This window comes from Pelobates fuscus, chromosome 6 (assembly GCF_036172605.1).
Source record: "Pelobates fuscus isolate aPelFus1 chromosome 6, aPelFus1.pri, whole genome shotgun sequence".
In the NCBI taxonomy this organism is placed as follows: Eukaryota; Metazoa; Chordata; class Amphibia; order Anura; family Pelobatidae; genus Pelobates; species Pelobates fuscus.
Genome location: NC_086322.1, coordinates 166,365,999 through 166,389,242, shown reverse-complemented (window position 1 = coordinate 166,389,242; position 23,244 = coordinate 166,365,999). Strand labels below are relative to the sequence as shown.

General features: G+C 39.6%; 1 protein-coding gene across 1 annotated transcript in view; it reads left to right on the top strand.

The window, feature by feature from the left end:
• Window positions 1-23,244, top strand: part of INPP4B (inositol polyphosphate-4-phosphatase type II B) — a 640,126-nt gene that overhangs the window by 541,223 nt on the left and 75,659 nt on the right. The window contains exons 14-15 of the mRNA XM_063458461.1: window positions 8,332-8,541; window positions 20,952-21,090. Of these exons, the coding sequence (XP_063314531.1) occupies window positions 8,332-8,541; window positions 20,952-21,090 (349 nt within the window). The remainder of the gene's footprint in view (window positions 1-8,331; window positions 8,542-20,951; window positions 21,091-23,244) is intronic.

The following is a 23,244-nucleotide window of genomic DNA, read 5'->3' as shown; positions in this document are numbered from 1 at the left end:
AGGGTAATTAAATTATACAGTAAAGCATACGCACATGCAGACACAGACAATCTTACTGATGCACACAAATAGGCTCATTGACAGACACTCTCAATAACACACACAGACAAGGTTACTGGCACACACAAATTTAGTACAGACAAACTCTGATACACACACAAGCTTACTACAGACAAGCTCACTGTCACACACACACGCTCACTACAGACAAGCTCACTGATGCGCACACACTCTCCCTACAGACAAGCCCATTGACACACACATGCTCCTTACAGAAGAGCTCACTAACACACAGATTCACTACAGACAAGCTCACTGACACACACAAACTCACTAGCAGGCGCACACACACAGAGGCTCCCTCACTAGCAGATGCGCGCGCGCGCACACACACACACACACAGATGATCGCTCGCTCACTCACTAGCAGATGCACACACACAAAGGCAGACAGTCACTGACACCGAGGCAAACATCCACACTTACAGAGACAGGCAGACAGTCACTGACACAGAGGCAAACATCCACACTTACAGAGACAGGCAGACAGTCACTGACACTGAGGCAAACATCCACACATACACACACAGGCAGACCGTCACACACACAGGCAGACAGTCACACGCACGCAGACAGTCACACACACAGGCAGTCACACGCAAGCAGACAGTCACATGCAGACAGTCACACGCAGACAGTCACACGCAGTCACACACAGACAGTCATACACAGACAGCCACACACAAATAGTCACACACACACAGGCAGACAGTCACACACACACACACACAGGCAGACAGTCACACACACAGGCAGACAGTCACTCACACAGGCAGTCACACAGACAGTCACATGCAGACAGTCACACACACACACACACACATGCAGTCACACACACACACGCAGGCAGTCACACACACGCAGGCAGTCACACACAAGCAGGCAGTCACACACACATGCAGGCAGTCACACACACACGCAGCCAGTCACACACACACAGTCACACACACACAGACACACACAGAGGTAGACAGTCACACACTCACAGGCAGTCTCACACACAGACAGACACACACACAGACCCACACAGAGGTAGACAGTCACACACTCACAGGCAGTCTCACACACAGACAGTCACACACACAGACAGTCACACACACAGACAGTCACAGGCAGACAGTCACACACACAGGCAGTCACACACACAGACAGTCACACACACACACACACAGACAGTCACAGGCAGACAGTCACACACACAGAGGCAGTCACATACAGACACACTGACCTGCTTCTTACCTCCACATCCCTTGGAGCTCCTGGAGGCTGGTTGTTGGGGAAGCAGGGACTCCCTCCTGCTCCCCATGCTGCAGTCAGCCAGGCCCCTGCTGCACAGCAAGCTCCGCCCCCTCCGCAGGTTTTTCTTTTCTTTTTTTTTAAATGATCCCGGCCAACCATGTGTGAGCTGTGCCGGCCGCCTGGCTCCCCCTGCTCCCATGGGGGGACTGCATGGGGGGACTGCAGAGCTTACACATGGCCGGCCGGGATCACAGGAGCCTGATCACTGAATGGGGCTGTCAGCCCAGCCCCAGGTGCCGCGGCCCACCGGGAAATTTCCCGGTATCCTGGTGGGCCAGTCCGGCCCTTAATGCTGCACATACAAAGTTTAAACCCTTGCTACCGGAAGTGTAACTGCACCTGCAACAGCATGATTAGGGCATCATTAGTCAACACAGAACAAAAGTTCTAGTTCCGGCTAATGTTGATTCTGTGCATATTGGACGTCTGATGTCAGCATGCACAGTGTGCTGGCAACAAGTGTCCAATGGCAGCAAGGCCCCTCTCTGTGCTACCCATGTCCTCCTCTCAGCCTGTCCTTCTTGACATCCCTTCCCGGAAGTAAGGGCGAGTGTCGATAGCAGAAGACAAAGAACTTGGGCTTGGTACTGGAGAGGTGGGTATGTTTTAGATAATTTTTTGTAACATTTTTTTGGGGGGTGTGCAGTACAGTAAAGTTTACAATTATACAAATTATACATTGCCATAGACTTTAATGGTGACTTCTATAGACATATCATTTGGAAAGCTTATTAGAATGTGGCCCAGGTCGGGTGTTAGAAGTAGAGCTAAGGGTTATACAGCTACCCAATATGGATGATTTAATTTTAATTTAAACATAATATTTCAGCGTTCCATCTTGTTTCTAAGTCAGCATCCTCCTACAGGCATATATGCATGTAAAGTATTATAAGGACACCATTCTATCAATAATTAATTTCACGGCCCGTGCACAACAAAATCATTTATGTTTCACATCTAAAAGATAGATCTTTAAATTGTATTTTCTCCTCTTATTTAGATTTATATCTGTATATTAAATTCCCTTTAAGAATGCAACATAAGTTTTTATTTAAAGTATGAAAAGGAAGCAGAATGATATTGTGGCTAATGCAAAAATGACATTTTAGAATATTAAAATGATATTAACATTATGTTATTTAAAAGCCTACTATATGTACATATTTTGTAAAGTTCTGTGTAATATATGGATGGCTGTTTAACCCCTTAAGGACACAACTTTAGAAAATAATATTTCCGTCATGTGTCCTTAAGGGGTTAATAATGAATGGGATATGTATGTAAATATTATTTTAATTTATAGCATAAATGCATGACTGCTCTATTCATGTATGGGATATATGAATGGCTGGTATATTATTCTATGGTATATATGAGTGACTGTTCTATTAATCTATGTGATATATGAATGACTGTTCTATTAATGTATGAGATGTATGAATGAATGTTCTATTATTCTAAATAATATTTGTGAAACTTTAAACATATGTGTCATATATGTTTAAAGGGACACTATAGTCACCAGAACAACTACAGCTTATTGAATTTGTTCTGGTGAGTAGAATCATTACCTTCAGGCTGTTTGCTGTAAACACTGTCTTTTCAGAGAAAATACAGTGTTTACATTACAGCCTAGTGATAACTTCACTGGCCACTCCTTAGATAGCAGTTAGAGATCCTTCCTGGGTCATGGCTGCCTAAAATGCACCCAAACATTCAGTATCTCCTCCCTCTGCATGCAGACACTGAGCTTTCCTCATAGAGATTCATTGATTCAATTAATCTCTATGAGGAGATGTTGATTGGCCAGGGCTGTGTTTGAATCATGCTGGCTCTGCCCCTGATCTCCTTGTCAATCTCAGCAAATCCTATGGGAAGCATTGTGATTAGATCAGGCTACCACTTCTGATGATGTCAGCAGACAGCATGCAGAGTTACAACTTCAGGATTGAATACAGTAAGATTTTGCTAAATTTATGGAGGCATGAGGGGCCCATGGGGGCTAGATGGTGGTGTTAACACTATAGGGTCAGGAATACATGTTTGTGTTCCTGACCCTATAATGATCCTCTAACAGTAGATCTCAAAAAGTGATGTTATCATGTATGTTGTTTGCCCAAGAACATTCAGTGTATTCTGAGACTTCCATTTGATGGTTATACCCAACCAGGAGAGAGAAACACAGTTAGTTTAAAGTTGTACTAACATAAATAGCTTTCTGCTACAATAAACATGTAACAGACCAGTGGCAGTCGGTGACATTATAAGATTGCTGCGCACCAGCACCCATAGAAGTTAACTTCATTCCCTCACTCTGGAGACCATGCGTCCTGGTTTATTGGACTCATGAAATATTAAAATGGCTGTAATAAACAACAACTTTATTTTGTTAGTTTAGTTATTTGACTGCAGAAGATGTTACCAGCACATTGCAAATGTGAGTGGCACACCCCTGACATTGAAAGGGTGAAAGCATATAATTATGTACTACTTATGGTGTAGGAAATTGCTTAGACTAATGATCTTCACTATTCCTGCTCTGATACAATACATTATGCTAAAATATAAAAATAGTACAATTATCAGCACAGAAATTTCCAATTAAAAAAGACTTGTGGATACAGTACAATACAATAATGAAACTATACCTGGGAACCTGGAATAGCCTGGCAGCATGTTTGAACAGACACATACAGTATGGTGGGTCTAGAGCACGGGTTCCCAACCCAGTCCTCAAGTACCCCCCACCAGTCCAGGATTTAAGGATTACCCTGTTGTGTCTAAAGTGTTTTTTTTTTCTTTCTTATAAAAACATGTTGAACACAAATGGGTAATCCCTAAATCCTGGACTGTTAGGGGGTACTTGAGGACTGGGTTGGGAACCACTGGTCTAGAGGAAACATTAACAGAGGGTACATAGTGTTGGGGTTTGTAGTACACATTTTCATCATATATAAAGCTGTTCAAAATTTAGCCTTTTGGTTAAAGTTTTGTCTTTTGCACTGCCAAACTTAGTTCAAATCTTGTTGAGTATGAAACATTTTCTCTTTTTGTTATGATTTTTGCTAAATCAGATAAAAACTATAATTGTGTAAGATATTAAATGCAGTAATTATATTATTTTACATGGATCAACACATAAGATAGTAAACATATTCACTCTTGCATGTTCACTACAAATAAACTCAATAAGTGCAAATAATGTGTCGCTTGTCCACGTTTCAGTACTGTAACTTCAGTAACAATATTAATATAATATGTGCAGAATGAGAGGTAAAGAAAACCCACCCAATGAAGAAATTGAACTCACAATCTTTACATTACAAGTTCAGTGGCCTTTATCTAGGCTTCCTTGTGAATAATACTTTGCTATGAAATTATAAGACTTCTGAACTATCATACACTGAATATTGAAGTCAGGCGTCCTGCTGGGGATTAAATGGGGCACCTCAAAAATCACACTGTTTTAGCCTTAGGCCAACAGAGAGTGAAACATGTATTCATTTATTTAATATACTATTTTAATTGAGGATTGATGAGGCCGAGGTGTATGTAAAATGCGTTATGCTTCCAACACATTATTTATTTACATTGTTTTTTGATTGTGACATTTATCGAAAATAACTTTAAAGAACAGCAATTGTTCCAAAAGGTGTCCCCTTAGAAAACAGCTAGACAAGATTTGGAATGAGAATAAAGAAACCTATGCAGACAGATGGTATTCTTTAGCCCTTACCTCTGGAATACCATCTAGAATTGCAGGTCTTTAGAGGTTGCAATTATTTCATGAAACCTGACATAGTTCAGGATGCAAGCTCTGTATACTATAAATGCCAAAAGATGCATGTCAGAAATGATAAATACCCATCCAGCCTTCAATGTACAGTATAATAGTACACACAAACTATAAGACAATGGACAAGGTCCAGTTACTAGCTTTTTGAAACAGATGATGGAATGTTGTTGCATTTTCTGAACTCTGATAGTGGTTTAGCCGTTCTCCACAAATGGCAAAGCTGTCATCTCTATTACTATAGTTATGGTTAGGATCTAGATCTATGTTATTGATATTGTTCCAATTTAGCCTACTTAAAATTGCATTATGCTCATTCCTAATGTCAATTTTGCATTTGATAAATAGCAATGTCATGAAAAACGCTCATGAAAAATCTCAATTACATCAATGTGTCAGAGCACTTTGTATTTATTAGGGTGCTGATACAATTTAAATATTATTGTTTAAGATATATTTAATGTATATGTCTATATTTATTCTAGAGAGGGGTTGAAGTTCCCCTGGGATTTCAAGGATAAAAACACATTAGATATTCCTTATAAGCATTTCTTCTGTAAAAATCATACCGAATCACAACATGTATCACGCTGTATCTGTGTTTGTGTTATGAGGAACATTCTTTAATCAGTGCCATCTTGCATTCTATACATTTAATCACTTTATGTACAATAAGATACATATAGTCACTTTGTACTGTCCTGATCCTACCATGGCAAGGCATGCTTGTGTAACCATAACCTCAATTTAAAATGGGACTAAGGGATATTTGGGCTGCTTTGTTTTAGTTGCTCGTTGTAAAATATTGTTTTTCAAATGAGACATCTCTCATGTCTCTCCATTTCTCTATTTCAGCTATAACAACACTATTCCATAACAGTTTTATCCAAATTATTAAAAGCAAAAGAACTGTAACTAAGAGGGCAAAATTAAATAGATGCAATATATGCTGGTGTATATTATTTTCTGTTAACAGGCCTCACAACATTCCTGCTTTCAGCAGGACAGTCCAGATATCAGGGTCCTGTTCTCTTTAGTTCCCTGGTGTACCACATCTGGTGACACCAGGGAACTGTCCTGGCAGCACAGTGCGAGCAGGGGTGTATTCTGGTTTCGTGCTGCCCTAGGCACGACAAAACCCGGGCACCATCCTCCCCTCCAAATTTCACTTCCTGACAGACCCACACCCTCACTGATACATGCACTGACATTCACTCACTTACATATACAGTCATTGTCACACACACTGTTTAACCAACACACACTTTCAACACACACTAAAACATACATATTCACAGACCTACACACTTACTCATTCACAGTTACACACACACACTGACAGACAGACATACATATACACTAACTGACAGACATGCATTCACCGACAGACACATACACACTCACTGACAGAATTGCATACACTCTAACTAACAGATACACACACTCTCATTAATAGACACAAATACACACTGACTAACACACATACACTCTCAGTGACAGACAACTATAAACTCTCACTAACAGACACACTAACACTTTTTTTACTCACTTTTTAAGTTGCTGGAGTGTATTGTTCCCCCATTGGGTCCAGTGGGTCTGACTCGGCAGGCACAGGTGGGCTGGATTGGCACACATGGGCGGTAAGGCAGGCAGGTGAACGGTGGAGGTGGGTAGCGAGGGAGCTCTGATCTTCCTGCTCAGCTCCCTCATGCGCCCCCGCAGTGATGTCAATTTCCGGCTCCGGCATCATTGCGGGGTGCGCAAATGAGCTGAACAGGAAGAGCTCAGGGGACAGTGCTCCCTTGCCACCTGCCTCCACCTGAAGAGATGCCAGCCTCGGTGGGGGACCCCAAGATGGCCAGCCGGCCAGCTCTTGGGTCCCTCAGGACAAGAGGCTGGCAGCAAGGCTGACAAGGCAAAAGCCTTGTTAGCCTTGCGCTGGATACATCGCTGAGTGCAAGCACTAGGACCATGCATGGAGCATTTCAGCAATCCATCACAATTTCATACCAGATAATCTGTGAAACCTTTTCAAATGATTTATCTACAGGAATTCCCCAAAAATATCCAAAAAAAGTTAGATCAAGGCTTTAGGCCTAATTTTAATATCATTGGATAAGCTTTATAAAGTATTTCATATTTTATGATGTAAATTTTTTTTTACATTAATTTTTCAACATATTCATATATCAAAATATATCAAACTATTACAAAATGAAAATATTTTCTTCATATTAAATCATTTTAAAAGTGCATACAAAATATTACGTCATTTAAAAAGCGTATACAACAATATTAAATCGAGGCCTTAGTCTTATCTTAGTTATAAGAGTCATCCAGGTCGTAGCACTAATCATCAAAGGCTTAACACAGCATCCTTAATCGCATGACATTTGACACCTTCTGCAATAATTCACACCCTTAATCTAAGATACCAGATTTCATTATTAGATGTATCATTCTTGATCAACAGATTTCCATATTACATGTTTATCATTTCTAAAGAAATGCTTATCTCTTCGTACTGAACCTTTTCGTATTGGTAAAAATGTGATAACCCAACATGAGACGTGAGTTAAAACCTCGAATAGAGACAGTATAAATAAAGAGTAGTCCAGCATACCTCTAAAAGATCAATTTATATTTACTTCTACAGGCTAGCGACAGTGCTTTGAGTTTTTACAGGTGTTTTAAAACCTATGGGTTACTCTTTATTTCTATATCATGTGTCATGGTTGATTACATATTTCCTACCTGTTCTATGTTACATTTTGTATATATTGTGTGTTAATATTGTTTTTGTATTTTATTGTACCCTAATGTAACAATGCAATGTTTTGTGGACCCAGGACATACTTGAAAACAAGAGAAATCTCAATTTATCTTTCCTGGTAAAATATTTTATAAATAATAATATATTTACTCCCAGTTAATGGGACCAAAGTCCCAAATTCCCTCAGTTGAGTAACACAATGAATGTTCACTATTTCTATTTTCCCAGATGTGATGAAATAGATTGGAAGTTTAGCTTTAGAAGGTACAAAATAGCCCACAACAATTTGTGTGTTAAAATGACCTACTCCAATTAGGTGTTTTTTGTTTTGTTTATTTCTTATGGGATAAACAGTGATACTCCTAATTTATATAACATACCTTTTTATTTCTGGCTTTTTTAACAGACAGAGTTATTTGTTCATTCATTTAAGGACCAATTAGTGAGCAATGCTCTTTTGGCTTTATACACAGCCAGACCGGGTTGTGCCAATAAGAAACTTACAGAGCCACAAAACGACACAGATACAAATGAGTCACAGGACCAAGAACATGCACACCAAATAACACGGCAAGATTCGATACCTCACCATTCCGAATATGATGAAGAAGAATGGGTAAGTGGCTTATAGTCAGCATGTTTTTTTTTAAGATTTAATTGCTTCTCTCTCTTGTCTTTTTAACATCTTAAAAACCAACAATATTTTATGTTTCTGTAAAAATCTGATTAAACACACCCAATGCCCATGGGATGTCCTGCTTTTACAGGATGGAATGTACTATAGACTGCTGCTGTTGCTTAATGGATCTAGTGTTGACAGGGAAATTTAGCAAGGTTATCTGAAATATGTCTTCCTATTCACTTCCTGGGAAAAAAAGTCTACATTTTATAGCCTCCCTTATTCAATGGCTTGTTTAATTTAGAATTTCCTATTTCCTGCTTTGCTAATATCCTACAAGACAACCTTCAGGGGAAGGACTGCTCGCACTGGGGAGATCTAGGTTTCAGTTGTTACCTGTGGCTCCCTTCTGTCAGCTGGGGTCATATTCAGTGGACCCAGTTGACTGATGATCTATTTGCATAAAAAGAAACATAAGTGATTTATTTGAGCAGTGATACTGCAGGTGTATGATCTACACCGCAAAACTGCTTCATTAAGCTAAAGTTGTTTTGGTGCTTAGAGGGCCCTTCCTAGCACAGATGTTGGTTGAGAAAGCATGTGGCCATTTTAAAGTTCTGTTAAAAAAAAAAAAGATCTTTTTTTATAATGGGAAAAGTAACAGAAAGAAGGGTGCAAAAATGGTATGTTTAAAAAGAAAAAAAAAGAGCCAGTTTTTATCAAATTGTTCCAAAAAATGCCACAAAACTATTGACAACACTGTGATATATCACCCCTTTATATGTCTGCTTAGAGTCATTAAAGCCATATTGTTTGAACTCCACCACAGACACACCTTGCATGACATAGAATTTCAGTTGTTATTATTATTATTTATATAGCGCCAGCAAATTCCATAGCGCTGTACAATGGGTGGACTAACATACACGTAAGTGTAACCAGACAAATGGATGCACAGGAACAGAGGGGTTGAGGGCCCTGCTCAATGAGCTTACATGCTAGAGGGAGTGGGGTATAGTGACACAAAGGGTATAAGTAGGGGTAATGAAAAAGGTTACTAGAAAAGTAATCACTGAGAACTTAGTAGGTTATTATTGAAAGTTGCAGGAGAGGAGTCATGGGGAGGGGAATGAAAACCCGCTAACAGTTTAAATGATATGCATTCATGAAGAAGTGAGTTTTCAAAGATTTTTTGAAGGAGTGGAGACTGGGTGAAAGTCTAACGGAGAAGGGAACGGAGTTCTACAGAAAAAGTGCAGTCCTGGAGGAGTCTTGGAGGCGAGCATCAGATGTGGGAGTACTGACAGAGGATAGACGTAGGTCTTCGGCAGAGCGCAGGGGCCTCGACGGGACATACTTGTGTATTAGGGAGGATAGGAAGGTTAGAGCAGTATTATGTAAGGACTTGTAAGCAAGCACCAGAATCTTAAATTGAGCACTACATCTAACTGGAAGCCAATGTAGGGACTGACAGAGGGAGGGAGGCGTGGGAGGTTCGGGCAGACAGGAAAATTAGCCTTGCCGCCGTATTCATTATAGATTTCAGCAGTGCAATCTGGGAACACGTCAGACCACTGAGAAGGGGATTGCAGTAGTCAGGGTTCAGCCCATTTAACAAAAATTAAGGGTAACATTTAAAACAGGAAAAACTATTTGGGAACCCCTGCTTTAAGGATATATCTTATTGAATGTTTAATACAAGCATTATATAGTAAAGGTAATATTAACATTACTTTGATTTTATGCAACCCTCTAGCATAAACAGATTGCCATGGTATATATTCAGTTTTAGAATCAGAAGAGACTTTTCTTTTGTTTTTTTTTGGCAGGCAACAGGCATATTTACAAAGTAAAATTAATTGTGAGTTGCAGAGATAACTGTTTAACTTACGCATAATTATAGAAAATAATAATACCTTGGAGAAACATTATTTTAAAGACCAGCATGAATGTGGGTTGACTAATTTTAGCTGTGGTAATTGAAGTCTGTATGATTCATTAAAGCTTCGGATTCAGAGGTAAACCACATAGGGATATATTCAACGCTATTTTTTTTGTAAAGGTTATAGATTTTTGTAACTTGACACATTGTTTTCTCTACAGTGCATACCTAGATAATTGACAGTTTTATTTCCATATTATCATTTACATGGCAATTTATTATTTATGCCTCTGTTTGTCTGTTTGCTTTTGAATATTGGTATTAGAAATTGTGTTTATCATCCATACATAATCTGTAGTTTTAGTTGGTAATCATGCCTACTGCAGTACTTTTTCAAAAGGGAATACATTATTAAAGTCTTTTGAATCGCTTACTATTCTGTAGCCACAGCAAGAATATGTGATGTTGAATTATATGTTGCAGAATATCAATTTAATGTGCTAAAAGGTTATGTCAAAAACCATTGGCAAAATAAGGAATTTCTGGCTCAAAATTCTTTTTGATGTGTTCTACTGAAGTTGTGGATGGAATCGATTATCAAAAAAAACACCAAACTAACAAAAATCGCTACAGGAGTTAGATATTTTTAGAGTTTTACACAAACCTAGCTCATTGCATTCTAGTATTGTGGGTAATGCGGACATTCCACAACATTTGACAGTGGTTTTATGAAAATGGGGGACATGCACTCTATGGAAGAAAAACATATTTAGTGTGTTAGATAGAATAGTATAATCAATGAAATGGTTGTACTAGATAATAATTTAGACTGAACAATTTAGGAACCACCTTGGTTAATGCTATATATATATATATATATCATATGTTTTCATATAGTTCATGACTTTCATGATTTTGCAGGGATCTGTATCAAATTACCCTAGTTTCTTTTCAAGTGATATTAAAAGTTGCTTTCTGGGGCAAAAATAATGAAATTATTTGAGCCACCTCTAAAATTAGCTTGTTTAACATACCTCATACTGATAGTCTGTCAACAGGTCTAGAGTTACATGTTAGGTGTTTGTAGGCACATAATTTGAAAGCTCCCACTACTAAAAAATTGCCCATAAAGAGTGCTTAAAGGACCACTATAGGCACCCAGACCACTTCAGCTTAATGAAGTGGTCTGGGTGCCAGGTCCATCTAGGATTAACCCTTTCTGCTGTAAACATATCAGTTTCAGAGAAACTGCTATGTTTACCTATGGGTTAATCCAGCCTCTAGTGGCTCATTGACAGCCGCTAGAGGCCACTTCCGCGCTTCTCACTGTGAATGCTTTCCTATGGACTGGCTGAATACGCGCGCGGCTCGTGCCGCGCATGCGCATTCAGCCGATGACAGGGAAAGGAGGAGGAGATTCCCCAGCGCCGAGGGAGCCCGGCGCTGGAAAAAAGGTAAGGGTTTAACCCCTTCCTCACCCTACAGCCCAGCGGGAAGGGGGCCCAGAGGGTGAGGGAGACCCAAGGACCCTATAGAGCCAGGAAAACGAGTATGTTTTCCTGGCACTATAGTGGTCCTTTAATGCATTTACTAATTGGACATTGATGTAAGGGCTGTTTAAGATTATTTGGTTTATTGTTAGAGTGGGGTATTTAGTATTGGGGCACAGGGGTGTTTAGTTTTTAAGAGGAGTTAAGCCAATGAGAGGAGTTAAACCAATGATATATTTACCTAGGTACAAAGTTATAATTAGGTTTAGGCTTTGATTGCTTAAATTTTTCAATAAAGAAATGGTTTGTTCATTTTTGGGAAGGGTTACATTTAGGGTTAGACACTGAAAGAGATGAGTTTTATACAGTCTCTAACTGTTCCCGTAGCTCTGCTATCAAGCATAGGAGGCTTGAGCTGCTATGTCTCCAACAGCCCATTTAAGGTCCAAAAAGGCACATTCTAAGTGCTGAAAATAGGTGCCCCCTAATCTGCCTAATAGGAACACTGGTTCAAATATAAAATGTAATGTTTTTTCCCCTTTCCACATTCTGGTCGTTAAAGACTACATGCTAGCATGGAATGACTTGCTAGCTTTTGCATTTAGAGTTCTGTACAGCCATGCAATTATTGAATGAATGAAACTTTCCATTTTTATGAAGGGTCTTTAAGTTTGATTTATGAGAATTATCTATCACTTCAGTTCTTTTGTCTCTTCCTTCCATTCTCACATAGCAGCTAATAAGCTTTCTTGAGTACAAATAATTGTGGGAACACTGCCAACCACATCCTTATTCCATCAATCAATGGATGGTTGGATGAAGGTCAATAGCTAAGAGAGACAGATTTTGTCTGCCTCCCCCCACAGGGAAACCTGTTTTTCCTTAGCTTATGTGTAATGTTATGTGGATCTATCTTCTATCTATCTATCTATCTATCTATCTATCTATCTATCTATCTATCTATCTATCTATCTATACAAAAATCCAAGGCTGGCCAGCACTCAAATGTCTGGTTTTCTGCTAAGCAAGCTTTAATTGCACTGTAAAAAACAAAACAAAGTTTTAGCAGAAAAAAAGACCTTTGAGTGCTGACTATCATTTAATGTTTGTTTATGGAAATATTGCTAGAGACTGTGTGAGGCTGTGCCAGGGGAGGTGTGACTAGGGCTGGATGAACAAATTGATTTAATTCCTAAATGGTAGAGAATTTTAGCAGTAAGACTGCAGGGACATGATCTGTGGTCTCAATAATAATGGTCATGTTGGACAATGTCTTCCTGTACCTTTACCTACATCAGTCAGATCAGTGACCAAATCTTGTTCTACTGAAATAGACATTTAAAGGGACACTATAGTCACCCAGACTACTTCAGCTCAATGAAGTGGTCTGGGTGCCAGGTCCCCCAGGTTTTAACCCTTCAGATGTAAACATAGCAGTTTCAGAGAAACTGCTATGTTTACATTGCAGGGTTAATCCAGCCTCTAGTGGCTGTCTTCCTGACAGCGCTAGAGGCGCTTCTGCGACGCTGGATGCGAAAAAAATGAGAAATGCTTTCCTATTGACTGTTAGAATGTGCGCGCAGCTCTTGCCGCGCATGCGTGTTCTGCTCCACTCGGAACCGACGTCGGAGTGGGAGGAGAGGTCACCTGCGCTGGATTAAAGTAAGTAACTGAAGGGGTTTTAACCTCTGCCGTGCCAAGGGAGGAGGACAATGAGGGTGGGGAGGGGGGGAGGGAGGGGGGGCACCTAAGGGTTGTATAGTGTATAGTGATCCTTTAAAAAAATACCTTGGAAACAAAGCTTTATAAAAAGAAAAAAAGTGGCAAAAAAATTTAAATAATAATTTGTGTAGACCAATGTATATGCATAAAATTAGCTCTTTACTTATAATGGTTGTGCTTGGCTTGATTTATTCCTCCATGAAGCATAGTACACTTTTAGTCTGCTCATTGGATCCAGCCCAAAGTTTCTCAATTTCTTTGAAACAAAGCTACTAAATGGAAGAACTGTTTTTCCCACTCTAATGCTTGAGATAGTTCTTGTGAAAGGATTTAAGTGCCCTTAAAATTTGATGAGTATCCCCATGGCTAGGAAAAAAAATATTGTGTCTGCTTTTTGAGATAATATGTGTGATTATGTATGATGTTATTCCTTCTGTAAAATAAATTCTGGTGAACATAAATCTGAGCATTGATTTTTTTTAAGTTTGCCTTGCTTGTGCTATCGTAATAAATCATGTTTGAGCTATAGAAGATTTTGGATGATTTAGTAACTGTGTTCTGCTATAATTTATCAGTGGTGAAGTTAAGCAGCAAAGATCATTGCTATGTTGAATGTCGTTTTCAGGGAGAACATAATATACGTTGCATTTCTTTTTTTAACATAAATATTTGCTCAACACATGCAATACAAAGGGACACCAATAGATTTGGGAGCAGAGACTTAAAACCAGACATAACGGTCTTTTTTTGCAGTAAAATTATAAATGATTAGTGTTCTTTTAGAAGCAGACTGTATCACAAGGCAGCTGAAGGCTTTGATAGATGCATTTTTTATTCCTTATCAAAATTACTTAGAGCAGCTATTTAAATCAAGAGTATTTCATAAAGATATAATCTTTAGACTTGTACATGATGGAATATTTTAGTTTGTACAAACTAATTGTCATCCATTGGACTCTTTGATTCAGATGAAATTTGGAAAAAAAAATGTGTATAATAAGCAGGGCCAGACTGGGGAAAACATTTGGCCCGGGCATTTTTGAATCACAGAGAAGGGGGCAGGCCAGAGAGGGAGGTTGTTTTGTCATCACCAATGACACGCACACCCCCTCTGAAAATGAGCATGTTGGTTCTATGTGCAGAGCCCTGCCGAAGAGCTCTTGCATGGAAAAAAGGCCCTATATGTTAATAAATGTGTCCATGCAGTGCAAGCAAATTTAGTATTATGCTTGCGCTGTGTTTGCTTGTTACATGTCTCCGGTGTCTCCATAAGTGGTATACGTAAGGACTAAAGTGTAAGGAAAGCGTATTTTACATGTGTTTAGAGCCTGTTTGTGGGATTGAGTGTGTGTAGAGTTAGTTCACTGTGGTATTTTGTGTAAATGTCGGTTTCAGTTGTGTTGTGTTTTTGTGGTGTAATATGTATGGCTAGGGGCTGTAGAGAGTGTGAGTATAGGTGATGTGGCAAGTGTGTGTATAGGGGCTGTAGTGTATGTGTGTATAGATGATGTAGTGTGTGTAGAGGTTGTAAAGTGTTTAGGGAAAGTAGTGTGTGTTTGCTTACAGGGGATCCAGAGTGTGTATGTCATTAATGTAGTGTGTGTAGGTGGTGCATTGTATGCCTATAGGCGATCTATTGTGTGCGTAGGGGATCTAGTGTGTGTGGAGAACCCAGAGTGTGCGTAGGGGATCTAGTGTGTGTGGAGAACCCAGAGTGTGCATAGCAGATTTAGTATGTGTGTAGGTAGAGGATTCAGAGTGTGTATAGAGATTCTAGTGTGTAGAGGATCCATAGTTATGTACGGGATCTAGTGTGTGTGTGTATAAGGGATGTAGTGTGTGTGTCTAGAATGTAATGTGTGCAATGGGTGCCCTTATGTGTGAAAAATGCAGTGTTTGTGTGTGAAGGGTGCAGTGTGTGTGTGTGAAGGGTGCAGTGTATGCATGTGTGGGGGGTGCACTCAGTGCTGGCCTAAGGCCTTTAGACGCCCTGTGCGAAACATCTTCGCAGCGCCCCCCCCCTTTCCCCTGTCATCCGTGTATAGAAGTGTAAGGATTGTATAGGGGATTAATTAAACTAATATTGATTTCATTACACACACAGAGTTACAGGCAGACAATTACAAACACACACAGGTACAGATGGACAGACACGTACATACAGCCACATATACAGTGTCACACACACACCATTACATGCAGACAGCCATACATACACAGGCGGACAGACAGTCAAAAACACACAGGCAGACAGACACAGACAGCCACACACACACAGGCAGACTGCCACACACACAGGCATAGAGCCACGCACACAGGCAGAGAGCCATGCACACACACACACAGGCAGACATTCACTCACACACACAGACACACAGAGGAAGACAGTCACACACACAGAGGAAGACAGTCACACACACAGAGGAAGACAGTCACACACACAGAGGAAGACAGTCACACACACACAGGAAGACAGTCACACACACACAGGAAGACAGTCACACACACACACAGAGGAAGACAGTCACACACACACACACACACACGAAGACAGTCCCATACACAGACACAGGCAGACAGTCCCACACACAAACACAGGCAGACAGTCACATACACACATACACACACAGGCATACAGTCATACACACACAGGCAGAGAGTCACATACACACACATGCAGACAGTCACACACACACACACACTAATGCCCAAATCTTTATGTAATACTTGGATTTCATTATGAGCAAACCTGAGGTTGACAAAAGATGAAGCTATACAGTCAAATCTTGTCAATTTCTGTGAATCAGGCATTATTATAGAACCTTCTATGGTCTCCTCCATAGATTTTAAAAGTGTACACTTGTGCATGTACCACAGTACAGCACTGACTCTTGGCAGATGAAGCCCCAGGAAATGAACACATTTCCAGGAAGAATATGGTGGCAGTCACAAGGGACAACTTCAGGACAAGACTTGGAAGTCCCTTGGTGTGCCAGTTTCCATATTCTGCTTGTGCTATTTATGAGTGCTTCTTTTTTGGGTTGTATTTGTGCATATGTGGGATGTTATATTGAATATGTACATGAGTAGTTTGTTGTATTGTTGGTGGACTGTGTATTATTTTGTGTGTGAAAGTGGGCTGTGTATGGGGGCTGTTTGTGGAATTGTGTGTAGGTGATATGTCACTTTGTGTGTGGTGTTGTGTGAGGCTGCTTGGAGTACTGTATGTAGGAGGCTGTTTGTGGGTTGTGTCCTTGTATAGAAATTGTTAGTGGTGTTGTGCTGGGGGGGGGGGGGGGCTGTGTGTTTGTGTATGGGTTGTTTGAATTATTTGTATGAGTAGGGGGCTTCTTCTACAGCACTGTGTATGTCTAGCTGTGTGAGTGGTTTCTCTGGGTCCAGTGGGGACCAGGCTGGTCAAGTACAGGCCAAGGGCAGAATCTGCAAAGGCTGCTGCTGGCTGTTCTATTTCAATTCCCTTTACACACACTGGCACGAAGTGATCAGAGATTACTTCCTCTAAGTACTGCATTGAATTATTTGATCATTGTCTCTCACCACCTGCTGCAATTACTGCTCACATGGTGATAGCAGATATATTAAGAAGTCCATATTGGGACACTTATAGGGGAGATGCTTAGATCTCCCCAGCTTGTTTGGCTCTGGCAGCGTTGTCTGTCGAGCAACTCAAATGCCATGCATGGCACATATGTGGGATCCTTATCCAGACTATATATTTGGTGGATGATCAAACATAACAGATTGTATTTATTTAAACAGAAAGGCAATTGTTTGATTATTTGTTTTTGATTGACATTTTGTTTTTCGTAACGTTTGGATTCTTGTATGAATCAGAATAATAAGTGTTTCAATGAAAGAGTATTCATTTTTTGTTCAGGATTGAATCATTTATTAAAGCGTGCCTTTATCATAATAAAATGGTAGAGGGATGAATAATTTTTTTCAACAAATAAAGAAAAACCTTGTAGAATCTACAGTAACCTACAAATGTATTCACATGGCAAACATTTTTAAAAGTCAACAATACCATTATTTTACAAAATTGCCAATTACAATTAAGTAACCATATAGGTAACGAGTCCAGAGGACCTGTCCTTTCAGTCGTGAAATGTATGGCAATGTTTACATACAGGGCTAAGCACACCTCTAATGGCTGTCTTACTGACAGCCACTAGAAGGTGCTTCTATGGCTATAACAAAGTTTTATCATAGGGAGGCATTGGATTTGATGCATTCCCATCAGAAGCATTTAATTGGTCAAGTGCAGCTCACATGTGCTTCTTGTCACCAATGCTTCTGTATGAGAAGCTTTGGATTGGATGAGAAGACAAGAATACAACAGACTTTAGGAAGATGTCACTGGAGGCAGAGTGAACGTCAGTACGGAATAATCACCAAGAAAAAAAACCAAAAAAACTTTGGACCTAGAAGGTGTTCTAACCCCTTAGGTCTTCAGTTTTTAAAGTACAGCGCTATATAGAGTGTGGGGAAAGTGTGTTTTACCAAATGGTTTAAAAAACACTTACCCTCTCAGTATTTCCAGTATAATGAATATACAAAAGAAACAGAAAAAGAAAATATACAAATAATTGTGCAGTATGTTGAATACTAAAATGAAAAAAAGTGTGAGTAACAGATGTATCCACACTTCTCTAGTTAATAAGGCTCTAAACTTCCCAGCATCTTTGTCTTTTAGGGTAGATCACACGACCCCTCTCCAACACCACAGATATTTCAAGCTAAGTGTAGCATCCTTGGTAATAATTTTCAGAATAAAATTAAATTGAAGTGCTCACCTTATTTAGAGCATTTTGATAACTGGCTCTAAGTGTGTAAACCTAGTGTCAATTTGTGGGGTGACACTGCCCCTTCCCTGGAATCAGGGACGGAATAAACTGCAGTGCTGGAAAAAGGGTAAGTAACACCCTTTTTTCCGATTTTTGTTGACAGTGGGAGCCCTGAATTTATATGGTGAGGAGAGCACTATAGCATTAGAAATTCATGTTTGTATGGTTTCATTACAACCATATTATCAGAGGAATACAGACAAAGAACAAAAAGTAGTTGCAATCTACTGGTTTCCATGGTAATGCACAGTTAAATATGCCTCTTATAGATTGCTTTTTATCTTCTCTATGTAACGGGTGGCGGTCCAGAGACTGGGACCCCTGTATGCCTGGTGATGGTAGGGTCTGGTGCAGGGTAACCACATGCCCCCTGATGTTGAGCACCAAGGTTTGTGCGGCCACATAATAGAGCCCTGATGCAGCTTCTGCAGATCCTACGAGCTTGATATTATGCAGATATGTATCCAGTACTAGAAACAGGACAAGACTAGAATAGGCACCAAACAAGATAACAAGACAGGACTAGAAGAACCCAGAACCGGAGCAGGACAGAAAGCAGAACCCAGAACATGCACACAATACATGAGGAAGACAAGAACAGGACATGGAGAACTGTACATGAACTGAGAATACAAGACAACATAAAACAAGACAAGAGATACAAGCCAAAACAAGAGGAGAAATAACCAAGTACTAGATATGTAATAAACATTGGAGATTTAGACATACTTTAATGTCCAAGATGTATGCAACCCACCACTGCGCCAAAGTACTCCAACTTCGGTGGGTCCTCACTGCCTAGATATCCATGACTAAAAGTAAAACAATAAAACACACACAGTACTTACCTGCAAGGAAAGGAGCAGAGGAATGAGACCACTGCTAGTGCAGGGAACACTCTGAAACAAAAAGGATAAATTGCAAAGGAACTGGTGTGGCAACAAAAAACAAACATTTAAAGGATGTCGCCTTTAATAACATCCTATATTTAGTTATATGCTAAATTATATACTAAGTATTAAATTATATACTAAGTATCAGTACTCCATATAGCACATACAACAATTCAACAGCATAGATAGATTCAGTAAACTCACGTCTTGGCAGTTAGTGGTTCCTGTATTTGCTGTTCACCTTAGCATAATACCAATTGCAAAACAGACCAGGTATGCCTAGGGATCCGTTAGAGTGACTGACCCACTTGTACGTTATTAAGCAGCGATAGTCCTAAAGCCTTGCTTAGTCGAAATCCCCTGTGACTGGCTTTGGAAGGCACTGCTCAGAATTATACACTGCAAATAATACACAAATCAATTGTGCACCAGCATTTAATGAGCTGCAAAATCCAAACGTGTATTCTTCACTTATTACAAGCTGCAAACCTAGTATTCCCTAAAAGGAAATGCTGCATTAGCTGTTTCCTATACAATTCTGCTCTCATCCAAGTTTTGATATAATTTGTCTAATATTTCTGTTAAAATTGACTCCTTAAGCACTTCACTACTAAAGTGTTTACTTTCATGTATTTTGCCTTTCTATTAAGCCTTATTCAAATTTATTTAATAATGAGTACCAGACTGCGGAGTAACACATTTCTCGATCAGAAGTCACAGGTCACAAGTATAATGCCTGCAAATTTGTGGTGTGAAAATATCAGCTCACCCCCTGCTTTCAAACAGTACAGAAAATTCCAATGGGTCATATCATGCCTACAGTTATAGAAGGAGGTGGAGTGAACAGACAATATCATTTTACTATTAGCATTACTTTAGTATTTCAAAAGACTGACAAAGACTGCTATAGCGGTTTTAAACACTTTTATTTTCAAATATATGATTATTTAACTGTATTTACTATATGTGGGCATCATGTTCACATGCAGACATTCTTTTTGCATTCTGCTATTTTCAGTAAGCTGTACTGTTACTAATGCCTTCAGGGTTCTTACAAATACCTGTAAGCAATGTATTTTACTTTCTTATGTATCTATTTAGTCACACTTCCTGTATGTGAGAAAATAACAAAAAAATAATAATTGTATATTAATATTTCAGACTCTGTGTGAAATATTGCAAGATAAAATACACTGTCAGGATTATTTACTAAAGTCTGAATAGCCACGTACTGGTGGAGTCAGTGTTGTGCTCTGGGCAATGTGTTCTGCTGGGAAACCTTGGATCCTGACATTCACGTGGATGTTACTTTGACCTGTACCAGCCACCTAAAGATTGTTGCAGACCATGTAGAACTCTTCATAGCAATGATGGGAAATCAGTTATTTATATAAACATATTGAAAGAAATAATGAGATTAGTAAATAACATATTTGCTTTAAAGGTACATTACTCTGTAGTATTTTCTAAAACTCTCTCAAAGTATTTAATATTACTTCTGTTTATAATTGAATGTGTTGTGTATGAGTTGTGATACTTATGTTCTTTTCAGGATAGGGTGTGGGCCAACGTAGGGAAGAGTTTACACTGCATTATTGCTATGACGGACAGACTACTTGAACAAAGCAACAGCACAAATGGGGACAGAACGGATGCTTCTGCTTCGGATCTCATCACATCGCACATAAATGGTATGTTATCACCAACCCATGTGTAATGAATGAAAATACAGTGGCAGGCAGAACAGGATAAAGCAGACAATGTCTTTTTCTACTAGAAGTGCTGAGAGCAAGCTTTTAAATAGTATCACTTCTCTCTGATGAAAAGCCATTTATTTTGTTGAATCAATGGCAGAACAAATAAACAGATAGCCTTGTTGCAGGAAATGTTTTGCCCCCCCCTCCCCCCTCCCCGAAATAAAAGTGTACCAATGTACAAGTGGACAAAAACCTTAAAACACAACATGTTTCTCTAACGCAAATAAATGCACTCATGGGATCTCAAAATAAACAATAGAACTACTGTTTTGTAATCAAAGATGTGCAACAGCAGACAGTAAATGTATCAGCCCCGTTACCTTGATGCCTTGAAAAAAAAGTCTGCTAATGGGACCAAAATGTTTACTCTATGCTGTTGCACGACTGCTTAAAATGAAGTTTTTTAATCATTATTTTGAAGTTCTTTGCGTTCTTTTTTACATTTGATATATTTTCTTTATATTTTGGCACCAGGGAAACAAAATGGGGAGACTGAATGTGAAGCCCTCATTACATATGCAGTGAGGGGGAAAAGTAAAAAAGAAAAAAAATTAACTTTTTGTGTAACTATTTTCTTTTTCAACCTACAGCTCTTAAACAACAAAAATAGGACATGTATACAGTGAGGGGAAAAAAGTATTTGATGCCCTGCTGATTTTGAACATTTGCCCACTGACAAAGAAATTATCAGTCTATAATTTTAATAGTAGGTGTATTTTAACAGTGAGAGACAGAATAACCAAAAAAATAATCCAAAAAACACATCAAAAAAGTTATAAATTAATTTGCATGTCAATGAGTGAAATAAGTATTTGACCCTTCCGACTTAGTACTTGGTGACAAAACCCTTGTTGGTAATCACAGAGGTCAGATGTTTCTCAGACGTAGTTGGCCACCAGGTTTGCACACATCTTAGAAGGGATTTTGTCCCACTCCTCCTTGAAGATCCTCTCCAAGTCATTAAGGTTTCGAGGCTGACGTTTGGCAACTCGAACCTTCAGCTCCGTCTACAGATTTACTAAGGGATTAAGGTCTGGAGACTGGCTAGGCCACTCCAGGATCTTAAAGTGCTTCTTCTTGAGCCACTCCCTTGTTGCCTTGGTGTGTTTTGGATCATTGTCATGCTGGAATACCCATCCACAACCCATTTTAATGCCCTGGCTGAGGGAAGGAGGTTCTCACCCAAGATTTGACGGTACATGTTCCTGTCCATCGTCCCTTTGATGCGGTGCAGTTGTCCTGTCCCCTTAGCAGAAAAACACCTACAAAGCATAATGTTTACACCTCCCTGTTTGACAGTGGGGATGGTGTTCTTGGTGTCATAGGCAGCATTCCCCCCCTCCAAACACGGCAAGTTGAGTTGATGCCAAAGAGCTCGATTTTGGTCTCATCTGACCACAATACTTTCACCCAGTTCTCCTCTGACTCAGTCAGATGTTCATTGGCAAACATCGGACGGTATTTGCAAGTATTTACAAGTATACACCCAAAACTGTACACCTTATTACTGGGCCTGTACATGTGCTTTCTTGAGCAGGGAGACCTTGCGGATGCTGCAGGATTTCAGTCCTTCATGGTGTAGTGTTTTACCAATTGTTTTCTTGGTGACTATGGTACCAGCTGCCTTGAGATTATTAACAAGATCCTCCTGTGTAGTTCTTGGCTGATCCTCACCGTTCTCATGATCATTGAAACTCCACGAGGTGAGATCTTGCATGGAGCACCAGACTGAGGGAGACTGACAGTTATTTTGTGTTTCTTCCATTTTCGAATAATCGCACCAACTGTTGTCACCTACTGACCAAACTGCTTGGTGATGTTCTTGTAGCCCATTCCAGCCTTGTGTGACATCCTTGGACAGCTATTTGGTCTTGGCCATGGTGGAGAGTTTGGAATCTGATTGATTGATTGCTTCTGTGGACAGGTATCTTTTATACAGGTAACGAGCTAAGATTAGGAGCACTCCCTTCACTCATTGACATGCAAATCTATTTAGAACTTTTTTGACATGCAATTTTTTGGATTTTTTTTGTTGTTATTGTCTCTCACTGTTAAAATACACCTACCATAAAAATTATAGACTGATCA